This window comes from Toxotes jaculatrix, chromosome 12, assembly GCF_017976425.1.
Source record: "Toxotes jaculatrix isolate fToxJac2 chromosome 12, fToxJac2.pri, whole genome shotgun sequence".
In the NCBI taxonomy this organism is placed as follows: domain Eukaryota; kingdom Metazoa; phylum Chordata; class Actinopteri; family Toxotidae; genus Toxotes; species Toxotes jaculatrix.
In genome coordinates this window covers 22,377,788-22,396,196 of record NC_054405.1, presented here as the reverse complement: position 1 = coordinate 22,396,196, position 18,409 = coordinate 22,377,788, and the positions used below count along the sequence as shown (strand labels likewise).

Here is an 18,409-nt window from a genome sequence, read left to right as displayed (position 1 = left end):
TCAAGATCAAACATGCTGTAAAAGACTGATTGCACTGAGTCCTGGTGTTCTACAAAATGGATGTGGATGAGGACAGCACTGTGTGGACAGTGGATGCACCTGCTGCAGTAGGAATCAAAGTGACAACCCCTCAACAGTAGGGCAGGGGGTCCTTTGTTGTATTTAGCTGAACAAGAAGAAACAGTTTGAAGCCATCTTGTTGTCCTGATATTCCTTTAAACATGAATTATACAGATGCGGGAAGCAATGGATCTACTCACAGAACCTCTCTTCACAACACAGCTTGAGACAAGGGACTGGAAGGGACATAAACACACTCAGTGTTATGGATTATACATGACAGTGTCTGTGAAAGCAAAGCTGCAAACTCCAAAGCGACAAAATCAAAAGAGAGCAAATGAGAGAAAAGAGCTAGATAAGTATTACAAATGAGATGCAGCAGGGGCAGAGGTTGCTAACATCACAATAGCATAAAAGATCCTTAAAGGTTCAAACAGTTTTTTTTTTCTAAATGAATCACTAACAAAAATAAGATGGTACAATGTTGTGTTTTCTCTTTCCCTTTTTGTTCTGTGTAAATGCCCATATAATAAGTATGTTAATGCACAGGGAAGCAGCCGTCCTCCTGAAATGAGCCCTTTCATGGTGTTAGACGAACTTTACTTATGTGTGCTGGTTTTGTGATGATAGTCAATCTGGGACATATAATTGCTTATTTCTTTTGCCTGGTATACTTTAAACAATATCCAACAAGTCAGTAACACCAGTAGCACCTCTTACATATTGACTGTATTTCACTGCCATATAAATATGACTAAACGTCCTACTTCTTCATCTGAGGCTTCTGGTCCACTCTGTCTCTACTTCCTCCATATAAACAGTTGGGTCGCAACTGTCAGATGCCCCTCACTGTAATTTCCTGCCTAGTGTGCACACTGTACTTGAAATGCTAAAACTAGTGGCCCAGAGTTAATTCATGTGCTATGTAAATTGTGCTATCTGCTGCAGAGTAGCATTTCCAGCATAAAACAATTTAGGCTTTGATTTGCTCTTCTCTGCGTCCCAGACTTTCCTGTCATTTTATTTGACCGCTCTCTTTATCCATCTTAGTTTTTGCATATGTTAATCCCCTCAAACCCAATCAGGCTGCTTCAAGGAAAAACTTTTATCTTGCCTCCTGAGGATTGGCCCCTTTTCTCTGTGTCACTGATTGATAAAGTTGTTTCTTGCTGTTAGTATTACAATTCTAAGTTTTTTTTTTTTTATTTCATTACTGATGTACCACATCATTGCAGCTGTGGGGGCGATAAATAGATTAGTTTTCAGTTTGCACTTCGCATTACCTCGTTTTATATGACACAAGAGAAAAGAATTTGTTTCATAACATGTACTGTCGTGCCTCCTGTCCATTCCTTAATGTGGTCATGTGGAACATGCCAGTATGAGATCCATGTATAAAGCTTAGGAAGAAGATGCAGAGGGAGTCATTTTTATCTGCAGGCGCTGGAGTGGGCAGGGGCCATGGGCCTAGAACCTTTGTTGCTTGTTGCATCCTCTGTTTTTGATGTTATCTCTCTTTATGTTCTGAACTTTTTGATAAAAAGAAATTCTGAGCTATACTTTTAAAGAGCACTCTTTCAGAAATGCTGGGAGAGGCTAGAAAAAGCACTTGAGGGGAAAGACTTTTCAAAATAGGCTAGTGAGCTATGACCTTTCCAGCTTGAAAAGGTAATGTGCATGCATTTCTGACCTCTCACCAACCCATAAGAAATTAGTATAACATAGTGAGGTTTTTTTAATATATATATATATAATTCTAAGTAGGTTCTATATTGAGAAAGCTAGATGATGATAAAAAGGAACAGCAAAAACCGTTTGTCCTGTGTGACAGGAAAAGTATTGGGCCACTGCAGGGTCATCATCATTGTCCCATGATGTCAGCACCTGACCTATCTAGAGAGTGGTTTTGAAAAGCTCAGTTTTTTGCGTTTGGAAAAACTCTGGTTGAGTGTGGGTCGAAGGATACCACAGAGAGACAAATGTTTGTTTTCGTATTAAACGTGCTTGGTGTGACTGATGGTCTCAGTCTGCTCCATCATCCCTGGCACAAACACTCAGCTCGTCTACACCTGTTCAGCATGCGTGAAAACATGTAGAGTGTATGTGTGTGCAGAGGAACGGGGAAGGAGACCTGCTAAAAGGCCGTATTATGACAAATAATCCTGCAAACATTCGCATGCCAGACCATGACTATATATTACTACAATTGGTTTAACATTTCAGGCCATAATCCCACAGATGGAAGCTATGCACCACTGACTCCTCAGCTAAGCACAGCCACCAAATGTCTCACTGAATGCCTCAGAGAACTGATGCTAAATCACTTTGATGACCGGTCCTGCTGCAGATTTCAGGTCCTCCTGCCTTCTCTCACCCATGCACCTAAGACAAGAGAAATCCTTTTGTTAGAGCCAAATGTCCAGTATACATAATTCACACTGATTTAGTAGTGTCATCCTAGTTTGCAGTTAAATTTTACAACTAAGCCTGTACTTCTCATGCAGATGTAAAAAAAAAAACAGATAAAGCAAAACATTTGTTCTCTTCTTCAACATGGCTGGGATGGAGGGGGAAGCATTAACACACTTTCCTCACCAGATGTTAGAACAGTGAGAAAACTAAAAATTAGTTTTGAAAGTGACTGCCATAAAAGAAGTGGCATCTGCAAAAAGGAAATCAGTTCCACAGGAGGTGGGAAGTCCACCTTTTCAATCTCATCTGTAGTAAAGAAAATTTCCTCCATAATAGCTGACATTTTCTCTGAGGAGGCTGGATCATTACAAAGTGAGTTGTTTTTATTTTGTTGTTTTGTGTACTGGGTACAGTTTTAGATGACTGATGTGTTTACAGACAAACATGAGGAGGAGGAGCCCTTGGACTTTGTTTTTGTGTCAGACTGTGTTTGCTGTTAGATGACAGAGCGTCCACAACATTATTGTGTTTATTTCTTGTTACTGTAGATTCTAAAGGTGCTTCTAGAGTTCTTTCATTATTTGTGACTAAACAGGCGTTAATTGTGTTGGAACCATAAGCTCTTAAAATGTCACCAGTTACTTTAAATTGCTCCCAGAGTTTGTGTCTTTAATTAAATTGTATTACCTTTATTTCCTGGTTCCGACCTTGGGTTTTTAAAACAAGTGGGCAGTGATTTATCACAGCAAGAATAAGGGCCAAACCTAGAGCACTGCTTTATGTGGGTATCACTTTAGGTGTGTGTTTGACAGTCATTAGACATTTAGGTTTGGCTCCACCTATGTTTTGAGTATTAAATGATGTTGGCTTGCTCCCTTGCAGAGTCCTTGGCATTATCTGTAAATTAAAAGTATTAGTGTTAGGGTTAGTTTTAGTATTAAAAGTATTATCAGGAGCTTGAGAAAGACATGATGGGAAGTGGGTTTGATTCTGCTTCAAAATCTTTTGATCTGGGCTGGCTCAGGCATGGTTCGGGTGTCCTATATTTAATACTGTATTTTTTTAAATGATTGCTTCCTGTAGTCACCTTTGATGTTAACAGACTTAATGCAAATAATGATATGAAATAATCTGCAGATGCTTTTAGTCTTTTTTTGGGGGGATTTTCAAAGTAGAGATAAACTGTGCACTTTTGAGTTCAAGGAGACTTTGGTGTGACGCTGCAGAGGATGTCCTATTTTCGGAGGAAGTTCACTAATTAGGCTGTGGATTTGAGAATGTCTTTGTGTCCACATGATGAGACAGATTTCTTCCAGGTTATAGCTCCATAGTGAAGGGAATCAACAACCTTTATTGGTCAAAACTCACTTATACAAGAAATCCATGTAAAACTGAGACTTTTATTTTCTCGAGGTGAGTCAGTGTTTGTTTCATGTTCTGGCCCACGTATTACCGTACAACATAAGTGAAACATCTGTTTTATGCTTAAAATTATGTATTGTTTCTGGTTGTTTAAACTGTAATAATTACAAAGTTTAAGCTGTAGCTGTTACAACTGTGATTCTGTCTTCCAAGAAGTCCCATTGCTGTCAAAGTCACCCTCCATTCAAACAATGTGTCTTGCTTATTGTTGTTTTCCTTGGATGTTTGACCTTCACTGTGCTGAATGAGAAGCTTGAGATGGTCGTTTTCAAATTAGTTGGGGAAAAATGTGTGTGCGTTCACAAATCTGAGTTTAAGATGCCAGCCTACAGACATGATTCTGTGACATTATAAAGTTTTGAAATTAAGATTTGCATGTGGAATCTGGGTTTTTCAATGAAGAAGAAGGAGTAGATGTGATTTTTTTTTTCTTTTACATTTTTTTAACAAGGTAATTTAACTTTTTTGTGGAAGAAGACCTTTTCAGACACAGGTGATTATTCCAAGTATTTTTAAATTATTTTTTTAAAAGTCTAACAGGGATTTAAACCTGCCCTTCTTCTCCATGGCAGAGAAGTGGAAGAGCAGAAAGTGGGTGCTTGATACTAAAAGATATATTTTAGATGGAGGATCACTTTAAACTGTCACTGAGCTAATGAGTAACAACCTCTAGCTGAAGAACTTTAGCAGGAACTTTATAATTTACGCTTACGCTCTCTCTGGGGACCAACACAGACTAGAAACAAATTCGGCAGACATGACATAAGCTCAGTCTTGCTGCTGCTCTGTCACACACATTTAGCTGTTAGCTGAGCTGAGTTTAGAGAGGGTACAGTTAAAAGACTGTTTTAGTTTAACCCACAGCTGCATGCTCTGTTGAATTAGCTTGGCTCTTTGAAAACTCAGCAGATTCATCTGAGCCACTGCTGAACACCAAAAGAAACACCACACATGGTGGCCTGTGCTGCATGTTTTCTCAATTTCCATTTTCACATGACAAAAAAGAAACAGAAACTTGGTTTTCGGGATTCAGGTTTGGATTTCTGCCTGATTTGGCATGCTGTTTCATTGCCAAGGAAATAAGTCAAAACTAACATTTACTTTTAAGCAGTACAGTAGTTTTTTTTTTTTCCCTTTTAGGGCTATTTTCACTTTTGATAACCAAAAATATCAGTAATTAGTTTATGCTCCAAATACAAATTAACCTGTTGTACAAAGTGTAAATCCTGCAATAAAAATTCTCAATATAATTCCAATATACCTGCACCTCCATTATTAATAATGAAGCAAACTTCTAGTTTCTGACGATGGAGCAGTGGTTTTAATGAGAGCATGTGACTTTTCGCAGAAAACACAAGTTTAGTCTCTAAACAATAGTTTTACATCTAGCAGATCTGGTAATGAGTTAACGAGGTGCAGCTGGTGATGCAGGCAGTAGGGAGGGCTAATGAGGAATGTGCCACAGGTGTGCAGGGCAGGAGAGAACACTAAGAGCACCTGGTGAAGAGGTGAGGAACAACTGCTACTAAAAAACAACTCCTGTTATGTTTTCTTTTTTTTTCAGATGGCTTACTCCTTAAATTGAAATGGTAGTCTAGGTTTGGTTTAGTTTATGTGCAACTAGTAGGTTAGAGTTTTCATACAAAATTGAAAGAAATTTTCACAGTGGAGCTCATGGTTGCTAAATGATTAAACTGACTTATAAGTTGTTTCACCATGCCATTCCCCCAGCAACAGCCTAATTAGAGGTTTCTCAGGACGAAATGGCAGACAGCAGAGAGTGGACAGCAAACAACAGAGCAGCGACCCAGGTTGGCAGAGGCAAATATTTGTTTTTATTTAGAGGAGTAAAAAGGCTTTATTATTATTATTATTTTACACTTCTGCTTGCAGCTGAGGTTGAATCTAGACCATAGCAACTGGCTTAATACTTCAAAGGTAGGCTTTGATTTTTTTTTTTTTTTTTTAAGTCTATATACAACTCTCAAAAGCAGCATATAGAGTTGGGTCGATGTAATTATTCCAACTCACCATACTGGCTGTGAAGCAGTATGTCTTTCACTTTAAGTTCCAACGTTCAGTGGAGGATAATATCAGGCTTGATCAGCCTGAATCACTCAAACCGAGTGGCTCCTTCACATTACTGAGAGCCAGTGTATTTTCGTAGTAATGCTGGCTGCTAATACTAATAGTACTTGTCTCAGGTTGGCTGCTTCGACCAGTGACTTTGCCATCATGTCACCTTCTTTAATTAGTAGCTAGATTTGTGGTGCCACTGAAATATTATACACTAGTGGCACATTTTTGGCAGACTGCAAATACACTGTAAAGATTTTTTTTTTTCAAAAAAAAAAAATTCTGGAAGCAGATTGCTGGCAGTTGGTATGACTGGAGGATATAGCAAGCTATAGCAGATGAGGAACAGGCTGTGCAGGCTTGACACGCACATTAAGTAGATGAACTCACAAAAAGAGTCCTTCGGTAATTTGTTTTCGACAGCTGTAACAGGTTTTGACAGATTTCATGTGTGAATTTTGGGCTGAAATCTCTACCTTGTTTTTCAGCAGCAGCAACAAGCTGTTTTCTATATGACACCTTGCCCAACACACACACACACACACACACACACACACACACACACACACACACACACACACACACACACACACACACACACATTTATTTATATAGTATACATGCACCGTTCAGCCACAACATGAATAGAACTGGTTTTAAATGGTGTGTATCAATATGTTTTCCATTATTTATTTTAACTTTTAATATGTGTCACACTTTTAATTAGTACTCAGTTTATAATCAGTGTTTTGCTCTATGTGTTTCTAAGCCACCGTAAGCTGGTTTGTGAACTCAGTAATCCGAATTAGAGCCCCTGGTGACCATCTGCTGTCTACTCCCGCTGCTCCGCGCACTACTTTGTTACTGCATTCACCTCAGCCCGCCCCCTCCGTGTGCCTCTGTGTGTCTCTGTGTGTGTGTGTGTGTGTGTGGGTAAAGCCTACCGGGCGGAGTAATTCGTGTTGGTATCTATTGAGTGCATGCATGCATGTGTGTATGTGTGTGTGCGCAAGTGCGTGCTACGGCTGCTGCTTGTCACTCATTGTGCCGCGAACACGGGTAGCGACAAGGACCAAAAATCCGTCCGGTAGCAGTTGTTGTCCCTGGAAAGGCTGATATCTGTTTTTTTTTTATTTTGCCCCCCCGGCAGGAGAGACACCTCGCTTGTTTAAAGTGCGTCCACTCTACAAGGAGAATATCTGTGACACATTACAATGCTTCAAATAAGGGACATCATCTGGGGATTGCTATTCATTGGCTGTGCAGGTAAGAACCCGAGTTGTTTATTATTCATATGAGGGTTATGTGGAGATTAATTCTTTGGCCGTGGCCGGAGCAGCTCTGTGAGAATGCAGGCCGAGCCGTGTTGATTCTGGAGCAGCATCCTCTGGTCCCACCGGCGGCATCCTCCTCACTGACTCCGGACAGTGCCGTTAAGGTTGGAGCTGGTGCTCTACAAAAAATATATCTATGTTATACGATTATATCAAAAGTTTCTCCGGGGGAGTGAGTTTTTTTCCCCCCACTTTGTGCGGCGAATAAACAGCAGAGGTGCCTTTTATTCAGTTTGTGGGTGTTTTATTCTCAGTTTCATATCAGCAGCCGCTTTGCTCTGTGCTTTTTTGAATATCTCCGCGCAATACGGAGGAGTATGGCGCACACACACTCTCTCTCCCTATCTCTCTCTCTGGTCCGGATGGCACCGTGTCCCCTCTGAGTTGGGGCACACTTTAGGTTCGGGTCATTTTTACTGAAAACTTGCCCACACGTGTGAGGTTTTCATGGGAGTTCAGCTTTAGAGTTCATCTACGCGGGTAAAGGTTAGTGGAGACTGATGCTGGTGGAGATTGGAACTGATGATGCAGAGGGACGCTATGTGGTCCCCTCATGCCAGCAGATATTGCTCACACACCCAGCCTGTGTGCGAGCAAGTCGCCGTTTTTAGTTTCAGACGTTAAAAAAAAGCCAAAACAAACGGCGTATATATTCTGTTCCATGAGTCCACCTCGGGTTTCTCACTTCTGCTGGGTCAGCTGTGACGCACCGAGGATGGAGCGGCGGGAGCGTTGGCCGCTCCTCTCGGAGATGCTTTGTTTCAGTGCACTAAAAACGGCTTTAAGGACGTTTTTATCAAAGATAACGCGATATTTTTTTTCCTTCAGAAGCGAGCTCTTAAACTCTTTATGCTGAATAGATTAGATGCAGCCACCATCTCCGCCTCCGGCCGTCATCGGATTTGGCACAAAAACTGTGTTCAGCGCGATGTGCGATTTTAGAGTTTAACACCAGTGTGACCATAGAGATTAACTGCCTTCGACGCTTTTTGATGTGACTACTTCTGTTTCTGTTGTTTTTCTGTCTTGCGAAATAGAACAGTGTGGTTTCCAACTTAATACCGCTGTTCGTTTTAAGCGCAAAGTGATGCTGACATATGGACACAGGGTGATTTGATTGTAGTTTTCGATTTGGTTGGTCAGGATGAAATTCGTCATCCATTGAGGGCAACTGAATAGTCATTCAATGTATACAATAGAATCCAATCCCAGAGCCCCCATGGTTATATAGGGCGGAAAGGGGACCCGTTTTCCCCCCGAGACCCCCACCTTTCGCGCCTCCCACCTCCTCCTCCTCCTCCTCCTCTCTGCATCTGCCCCCTCTTTCTATAGACTGCGACTGTTCTTCAAGCGGAGTTTGTGGACCCCCAGGGGTCCTCGGAGAGAGGAAGAGTGGCTTGATTTAGTAATAACTTAAATTAGCAGACATTAGTAGCGTACAAGGATGGTTATTTTAACCTCAGAAATTGACAATTTCACATTCTTCCTCCATATCCTGCTCTGGTCTGCTCTTCTGCTGTTTGTATGTTCAGGAGAAAAGCATTGTTGTCCCCTCCCACTGAGGTTAAAGTCAGCCAATGATATGTGTGTCCCTAAAACCAAAGCAGTCCTGCATCCTTTAAATATTTAATTAAAATTGATCGATTTGAGTCTTTAAAAATCTTATAATGATAAATTGGCTCATATTCATTATTTGACAGAATTGCATCTTATAACATAGTTAAACTAAGAACCCCTTAGATTTTGTGTAGTTGAGAGGTGAGCTTGTCAGTGTTGTCAGCTAAAACTGACTAAAACTGCTGGTCTGGTTGATATACTGGTTTGGGTGCAGTGAGTTGTGTGGCCATGAAATGTGTCAACTTGCAGATCTGTGACTTGACATTATTTGCAAACTCTGCCGTATGGGCAACTGAACTGTTGTGTTTGTAAAGCACACACACGTACCAGTACAGATAAAGTTTCTTCATGACCACCTGCAGTACCAAACTTTTATTGTTACTCATCAGTTTTACAGAATATTTTTTGAGGTGTTCTAAAATTAACAGCATTTGTGGCCACATTTTACACCCAAACACTGTCATACTGTCACCGTTAGCGGTGTAGAGGGCGGCGTGGAACCAAGATCACTCGGTATGTGTTCATTTTTGTTCCATATGATTCATGATCCTGCCGAAATATTCTGACGCCCCTGCAACTCACTGAACCACACATGAGTGGAAAGTGAAAGGAACCGAGAGGGAGATAATTAGACATTTCTGACTTAGCTCTGCCCTGTTGCAACAGGCAAAAGAAATCCAAAGAAATTGATCATATTATATGATAGGCCCGAGGTGTATTAAAAGGGTAATGACAGTATCATGCAGTTTGAAGGCTGAGCAATTTAATTACTTTTATTGATTTCCAGTTCCTGTTCCAGTTCAGTGATAATTAAATTTTGAGGCTAGTAACAAACATCAGAATGGGGAACCGCACAACCTTCCAAGAAATGACTGAATAATGGCTGGATTAAATTGAATATGATTTTTGGAGGGGACACAGGCGGTGGCCTTTTGTGCCTTTGTCTGCCTGCAGCCAGAAGGATTGAGTCTAGTGTGTAGCACCAGTTCTGACCTTGTGTTATTGGAGTTATCTACCCTCTCCATGATCATCAATCTGCAGCCTGAAAGAGAGTTGATTTAGATTTTTGACCCTGAGTTAGTGATCTGCTGTTTCTGTAGGTGTTCGGAGGCTGTTCCAGCATTTTCTGTTTCATGTCCTCTGCTGTCAGCTATAGGAAAAACACAAAAAAAAAAAAAAACAGCGCAGTGTTAGCGGCCAAAGAAGTTGAACCTGGCTGAACTTTTACCACACTGCAATGCCATGTCATCCAGGAATGCATTGTTTTGGCCAATCAAATAAGTGCCAGTGGACATGCCTGATGGGTAAATTTGTAACTTGACCGAGGTACTTCCGCTGTTCCATTGTGATTGTTGGAGGATAAAATTATAGTGGTAAAGTTAGAAAAAAAACTTCCTCATGTTATTTTTAAACTGCAGTGCAGTGTTTGTGTGTCGGAGACTTTCAGACTCATGCATCTATTACTCAAAGTGAACTTCCTCAGTTGTGTTTCTTCCCTTCAATGGTACCTGAAACAACAAGCTCGTAGCAGTTAAGCCCCATGTGTTTTTCAAATGCTGTTTTTGGTGTGAGTGCCCAGTTACTGCTGCACCTGCCATCCTGTTTCTACATTTTTTTTTATGAAGCCCAAGACACTGAGTTCAAGAGCAAATCATATCCATCTGCTTCTGAATCTTTAGACAGGGGATGAGGACTGTAAATTCAAACACCGAATTCATTTAATGATCCTCTAGATCTAAAACAATGTTGTTGTGCATAAAGCATGGAGCAGAACTCCACAAAAAGAAGAAAAAGTCGAAGCTAACATTCTGAGGGAGAGAAAATACACAAGTCCTAAATGGCTAACATATGGGACTTTAACTGCTGTGGTGAGTTCAAAGCCGCTATGAAAATAATACAGGCTATTTTTGACTTAGGGGAACTGGAAAAAGCAGCCAAACAAGGGAAAATTATAAGGCGTTTTTAGTCTGCTCTCTGAATAAAACTGGATTCTGGACCTTTAGAACTTTTCTCTGTAAGCTGTAACTAGATCTGTGCTGCATTCAAAGTGACATATATGTATTTTGTGTCAATTTATTACATCTTATGTTGATCAGTACAGATGCTGCTCAGATGACAGCTGTACCCCCTTGGATTCAGCTCATATTCAGCTATATACTACATACGACTGCTACTGTGCAGTTATTATTGAAGCTTTAGAGAGCATTAGAAAATGACTTTTCATTGAGTCATAATTGCAAGTTTAGCTGATTTGCCAGCTGTGAGTTCTGTGCTAATGTTAAAGTTTACATGAGCATCTTTCATTAGTCTCTCTTTTTCCATCACTTTTGCCTTTTATTCTTCTTACTGTCATTTATGTACATCGTATAAAACTATGAACTTCTTTACAACTTTAAAATCGTACACATTACCGTTATGTTTCCCATAAACCTAACTAAAAATGCCCCAGACTTATATCTGCATCTGCACACAGATGAAACCGATGATATGGAAATAGATGAATTGGTGAAACTATTAAATCGTGTATTTCCCAAAATGATGACCTGACCTTAAAGGAATTTACAGTACTTTAGGTTATTGACAAATGGTAGGGTCTTCAACAGGATTAGTACACTGTAGAAAAATAGCAAAGTTTAGTTTATGAAAGTTGAAAACACTGAAAGAGAAAAGAAATAGCCTGACAAAACTCCTTCACTGTTATCTAGAGAACAGTCATGACAAGACTAGGTCAAAACCTAGGATATGGCTGGACTGCGTAAGGTCAATGTGTCACGTTGAGGATATCGTTGAAAGCTGTTGCAGAACAGCTGTAAACAACTTTCAATGAGAAACAGCTGAAGCCTACTCAGACAGCTGCTAAATGTCACTAGTTAGAATGTTATAATCCTAAAATGTATTGGTTTTATACTTCAATTGGAATAAAAATGAACAGATGAATAAACAGAGAGCAACAATCATAACGTCAAAAACATGTCAAACACGTAAAGACCAGAAAAATATTAGAAATGAGAGTGAAATATGGTTTACCAAGAGAGCTACTGTAAGGCAGTGGATTGTGATACATTATCCATCAATTCACGTCATCTCACAGTTCCTCTTCATAGTGAATGTACAAGCACTGATAGTTCCAAACAGATAAGTTCAGAACGACTCGGCTGGCTGTTATATTTCTTCTCTGCTGACTGTTAGATGAGGATGGGCTGTCTTTGCATATTAATCAGTGCATGAATAGGGACCGTGAGTGATTTGCATTGTGTGAGCTCTGAAGGCGTCCTATAGAGAATTGAATGTAGGGAAAAAAAAAAGAAAGCAAAAACTGGAAAAAAAAAAAGGAGATGGGCTTGTTATACAGATTTGGGACCCAAACCTCAGCTTGTGAATGAGTTTTTCTTCAGTGCAGCATTACCTTGCACAACTTGATAAACTACATATTCTGTGTACCTCGTGGGACAGTTGATAAAGTTTTTGATGGTTTTCAGTTGGAAAAAAAAGAGGCATTAACTGTTACGCTGCCCAATTATGTGCAAACTTGGACACATCTATGAAAGTTGCATATTTAGTCAGAGTTTAAGGAACTTTTAGTAGCTTGCCCTGTTCTAAAGGAGCATGACCACAGTATTAAGTCTTTATAAGTGAAAGTTAATGGACTTGGAGTCTTTACATTCTCTGCTGCTCCGTCTGTTCAAATTTACAAAACATGTCGAAATTGCCAAATTTACTGAAAACTTGTCTCATACCCTCTATGTTTGAATTGCATTGGCTCTTATACTAATAACTCACTTCTCTTCAAAGAGGGCTTGGTCATCTCAGCTGAGTGAACTGTTATCAGCCTCTAATGGATTTAGATATCCATTAGATCTGCCTGAATTGAACTGTGCCTGTAGTGAATGTGCCCTGAGATCACATTTAGCAAGGTAAAACATTTCTGGGAGTGGTTGTGATTCAGAACATTTAAAACAGCCTTTGAAGCTGCTGGTGCCTTAAGGCTAATAGCCACGGTCCTGATGGAGAATGTGGAAGGTGATGGAGGATGGACAGCTGTTTGCTGTGACACTCAGCAGAGTCCTTTAGCCCAAGCTCACCAGGTCCTCTACATTAGCACTGATCTGTGCTGCTTTTGCATCCGGCTTCCAGCTTTTTTTTTTTTTCCTGAGCTCTGTTTAAGAGAGGCTGCCAAGTCTGGTGAGGATGCCCAAGGTGACGATGGACTACATTACCGTGTAACAGAATCCCAGCATGACGTGCCTGTCCTTCTTGGACTGCCTGGAGAACTACAAACACCGATTGTATTTGGAATAGATTCTGTTTGTATTGATGTTCCAGTTTTCTTTATTGTCAGCACGGGGGCCCAGCGTTATTTATAGTCTCTCACTATTTTAACTTACTTCCACCAGGACTGGCACTGGTGAACAGATGGTATGTCTGTCTGTGAAAGTCAGACACTTCTGAGCTGTCTTGTGTTAATACTCAATTGGAAAAAGGGATGTTTTTACTTCCCTTCACTGAACACCTGACATGTTTCAGTTCACACACACACATATTTAAAAACTGGATATTGTTTGATCGACAACACCTAAATATAATAATCTCTGCTTCAGCTGCAGTAACCTTTATCAGGACTCGCACATATGCACGTCAGCACAGAATGATATGTAGTCGTAATGATGGATTACTGGCATTCTTTACTTTAATGAGTCACAAGTAGGGAGAGGAGGAGGTTTTGCTTGATTGTCCCTTTTGTTCAAGTCTTCCAGTGTTGAGATAAGATAACAATATCTCCCATGTGTCCCTGCTAGATTAAGGTTGACACTGCGGTGGCTGTGGTTTTACACATTACTGCAATTTAGCTTATTGTTAGTTCAGATTAGTGAAGTTTCAGTTTATTGTTTCTTTGTGAAGATTCGTTAGCTTTCAGACAAAACATTCACTTGAGCACTCGGCTTCTGGACAGTAGTCTTGAGTGAAAACAAAGGGCCCAAATTCACTTCAAAAAAAAAAAAAAAAAAGAAAGATGAGAGTTTTTCCTTGTCTCCCAATTAGATATGCTCAGTTCCCCTGCACTGTGGTGCTTGTCACTGCTTAGCTCAGTGTTTACTGGGGAGAGAGTAGACAGATGTGACTCATGGTAACACTGTCACTTTCCCAGTGGTATTTGATTTGAGATGTGTTTATTATTTAGCAGGACTGCATGAAAAATGTAACTTTAGTCACCCTCGTTTGAAAAAAAAACCAAAAAAAAAAGTAAGCCAGGTCACTTAATGTGTCTCAGTTTGGACTTCATTATCCGACTTGGGTGTGAATCAGTTACACTGACTTGTGGGGTAACGCAATTGTCACCTCAGCTCTTCCAAGATGTTCATAGTTCTTTACTGAGATACAGAGTGCCAGTTCTGTAGTTTTTTTGGCTACATCACCGGTGCTGCAGCTTAGGGACTTAGTGAAGTAAAAGTGTAAGGCAGTCTAAGGCAGTTTGTTCCAGGATTTCAGCAGCCTAGCTGATATCCCACCTGCTGTATTTATCTTCAATTCGGCAAGGATTTTCTGCACTGAAATCCTGCTTTTCAAACCACCTGGAGAGGCAGCTCATTTTCTTGTCCACCTGGTGTCTGCAGGGATAATTGTTGCTCATTTAAGATGCATGCAGTGATGTTTTTTTTTCCACAAAAAAAATCAGTTTCATCAGATTGTATATCAGTTTTTCTTTTGACATTTTACTCTTTTTTTTTTCACTGAATGACTTCTTGCTTTCCTTGATAATCTTTTTTTGTAAGTTTAGCTTTACCTGTTCCATCATAGTGTTATCATCACATCATTGTGTTTAAATGTCCACATTAACCTGAGTTTTTGGTATAAATTGGCGCTTGCACAGAGCAGCTTTCTTCATAATGATCGATGATTCACATAAATCTATATATTTAGCAGCGGCAGCTGGTGATTACTTTCCTGGGTGGGGCTACAGACACTTAGGGTATCTTCTTACACACAGCTGTCTCTTCTGCTTCGTTGTGTAGCAAGCAGTAAAAACATGTATGCTGCCATGAACTGAGACCGCTGAGATTTCATTTTTTTTCTTTTTTTTGCCATTTACTCAAATTTACACCAATGAAAATCCACCCAGAAAAGTAAATGCACCTGCTTTATCAAAACTGAGATAGAATCTAAAACTGACTAAAACTAGATTTCTTTAACAGCTCAGTGGAGCTTCTGGTATCCATGGTGACCCCTTTCCTCCTGTTTAAATCATCCACAGCATGATAGAAAACCTTGTGGCAAAATAAAAAAAACATACTAATCTTTTTAAGATAAAAGACAACAATAAGAGTAACAGAATTTTGTATCAGTACATTTTCTGACAGTACTAAGGCTCAGTGTTTGTTAGACCTGAAACACTGAAATTCTCCTCTATCCATTCACATACAGATATTTGTCGTGTGCTAAAAACTGGTTTAATTTATGAATAGAATAGCAGCACTAAAATCAAACAAAAGGCAAACTTAATATGGCTTTAAAAATAGGAATAACATTAATCAAGGCAAAAAAAAAAGTTGTCTAAGTTTCTCTCTCTGAAATGCTAGCTTCCCTGATGAAGCCGACGTGGCCTTCCTTGTTGCTTGAGCTTTTGATTGGCTCCTCAGGTAATCACTCCTTAATTCCTTTGTTTTCATTTTGCTTGTGGAATAAAGAGTTAAAGGAATTCACGAGTGCTCTCCAAACCCCCCCTAAAACAGGCATAGTGCTGGTCCATGTTCAATGCACACACATACACATTCCAGTTCAGCACACAAGTGGTACATGCTGCTTATACTGACCTGAATAGATGGCACAAAAAAACTGCTGCATGGCAAACAGCAGAGACCGGTAGGCACGTATCTTTATGTGCTTTGGCTTCACTGAATCCTGTTTGAATAGATGCTGTTCTTTCTGCACATCATCTGCAAGTTTTCAAAACATGATTGTTTGGGTTGACTGACAGTTGTTATTAGTTTTACATGTTTATATTGCCCTGATAATTTATATTTTTACAAGTTAGTTATCCACAGCATGTTTACACCTTGTTAACTCTACGTTCTTCCAGCATCATCTGCCACAATGCAGCTGCCGCAGCTCAATGACCGACCTGTAAATTATTCTGGCCTCAGTGATAAAGAATTTTTATTTGTTTATTTGTGAGCACACAGACGGACCGGGCTTCTTAGGTTTTTCCCACAATCAGAAATATATCATCCCTCTTTACCTTGACTGAGCTGTCGTAGAGGGGCAAAGCCATGGTGTGTTTGGGCAGGTGATTTACTGTCTCTTAATCCCAGGCAATGACTCACCATCATGATGTAATGCTTAGCAATGGCAGTTAGCTCATCCTAGGAACTCTGTGATTGGCTTGCTTCCTCAGGTGCTAAGATGCCTCAGTCTTTGTGTGAAAAGAAAAAAAAAAAACAGAAACAAGCACGTCTTTTGGGAGACAGGAACAAAGCGAGATGTGCAGCTTGCGCAGGGTTTTGTGAACTTGTTTACTTTCTAAATTGGCACAATTGTCAGTGAGCATATTCTTGAGACGAGCAACATCAGTGGTTCTACGGTGTTTTCAGACCATGCCAGCAAATGTCCAGAATGACTTATTTCACTGCGTGCTGTCAACAAGCCCTGGTGGCACAAACTCAAACAGTTTTTCCAAGCTGCAAGATCTCAGATATTTTCTATTCTGCCTATAGGTTTCATCTAATCTTAAAGAAAATGTGGCCATTATAAATAATGTAGAAGAAGGGTTCACAATTCTTATTCAAGACTGGTGGATTTCTTTTTAAGTATCCTTGGAGTGCATTCAAATGGCTGCGTGTGCAGAAACAGCACGCCCAACAACAGCTAGTGGATTCAGCTGGAAAGACAAAAACATATTAAATAGTAACTTTATTAAATTTTTCATTTGTGGAGAAATAAAGAGAATATTGGCTTTGTGTTTCCAGGTAATGGTCTTGTGATTGTGAGCTGTTCATTTCTGAAATAGAAAAACAGCTAAATCACTTAAAACAGAAATGATACACTTTGGTGTCTCATTTCCAATGAGCTGTTTAAAGAAGCCAAAGGTGAAATTATAACACAGTGCATGTGTGTATTTAAAAAAAAACATACTGCTATTCAGCTCTCTGTCAAATCTGCTGTGAGGTAATGCTGTGGAAACAAGATGGAACACAGAGACGCGTCCAGGAGCTGTTGATTTGACAGCGGATGCAGCAAGACTCTGCGGAGCGTTTGATCAAACTGATGTGTCATATATCATCTAATTAACTGGTAAAATCCGGCCCACAATCTAATAGGGGAGCTGCATATACCCAGAGCCCCGCCGCTGCTGTCCAACATGGAAATTGCATGTGAACATTGATGAGGTCAGACTGATGAGAATAAATGCTGTTTTTGTGTTGGGTTGGTAGCAGGTGGTTGCAGGGCAACATCATGTAGGTGCTGAGAGGGTGTGGCTGTTGCCATGACAGAAACACAGTGAGCTGGTTATCAAGTCTCAGCACTTTTGAATAGAAGAACTTAATGTACGTGTAGCTGTAGCATCAAACGCTTGATCAGGTTTCATCAGATAATTCCTGATCTAAATCAAGAGACTTTCTTTCTTTAGGACATATTTTATCACCTCCTTTAGTTATTAGGCATGCACTGAGCAGTTTAGAGTACTGTAAAGGAAAAAAACTACAAACAGAAAGTATTGTTTTGGGCTTGATATTGAAACTCAGGTATTGTATTCTGAACATTTTCAAATGGGACCAACTGTGCATGAGATCACTCAAAATTCAACACTGGAGTTATATAATTTACAGTTCTTCTTATTACATTACACAGAGCCTCTCGGGTGTCATATGGTAGAAAAAAGAAATCTGAGTGAACAGATTGATAAACAAAACAAAAGGATTACTACACCATGCGTGCTTTTTCTGAAGTAATTGTTAAGCCACTATTTTCTGTGCACACATCAGTATGCTGGCAGTACATGTGCACAGATAAAGAAACTTAGAAAAATAAAATAGTGGGAGGAGTGCTCTGTCAGGATGAGCTCATGGCAGCAATAGTGTTAAAGTAGTGTAATTTGATTATTATAGGTACTGAATAAAAGCACAGATAAAGACAAACCACAGGAATAGGATACTTTTAAACGTCCTCTCCAGTGTGCTGCACATAATACTGTGACCGTCAACCACTCAGAGGTATGTGGCCTATATTTTTTTAATGCATAATTTATAACTTGTGCTTCAACAATAACAGATGAATTGTACAGTGGCAAACATGCTGTGACTACAGTACAACACAGGGAATATAATAGTTATGTCAACATTTTCTGAGAGCATCAATCTGCGCTTCTTGAAAAGGAAATGCTGCTTTACGTTACTTTACATAACTCTTTTCTCATAACTCAAAACTCTAGAATCATGAAAGATGCTTATTTTGAAATCACATTTTCTCCATGTGACCCCCAGTTTTGTTTTTAC

The 18,409-nt window shown here is 39.8% G+C and overlaps 1 protein-coding gene across 1 annotated transcript in view; it reads left to right on the top strand.

Annotated features, from left to right (window-relative positions):
- The first annotated feature begins 7,049 nt into the window (after positions 1–7,049).
- The window catches only part of ncam1a (neural cell adhesion molecule 1a), a 220,396-nt gene continuing 209,036 nt past the window's right edge, over positions 7,050–18,409 (top strand). Inside the window, exon 1 of the mRNA XM_041051207.1 lies at positions 7,050–7,236. Within this exon, the coding sequence (XP_040907141.1) occupies positions 7,185–7,236 (52 nt within the window). The 5' untranslated portion in view covers positions 7,050–7,184. The remainder of the gene's footprint in view (positions 7,237–18,409) is intronic.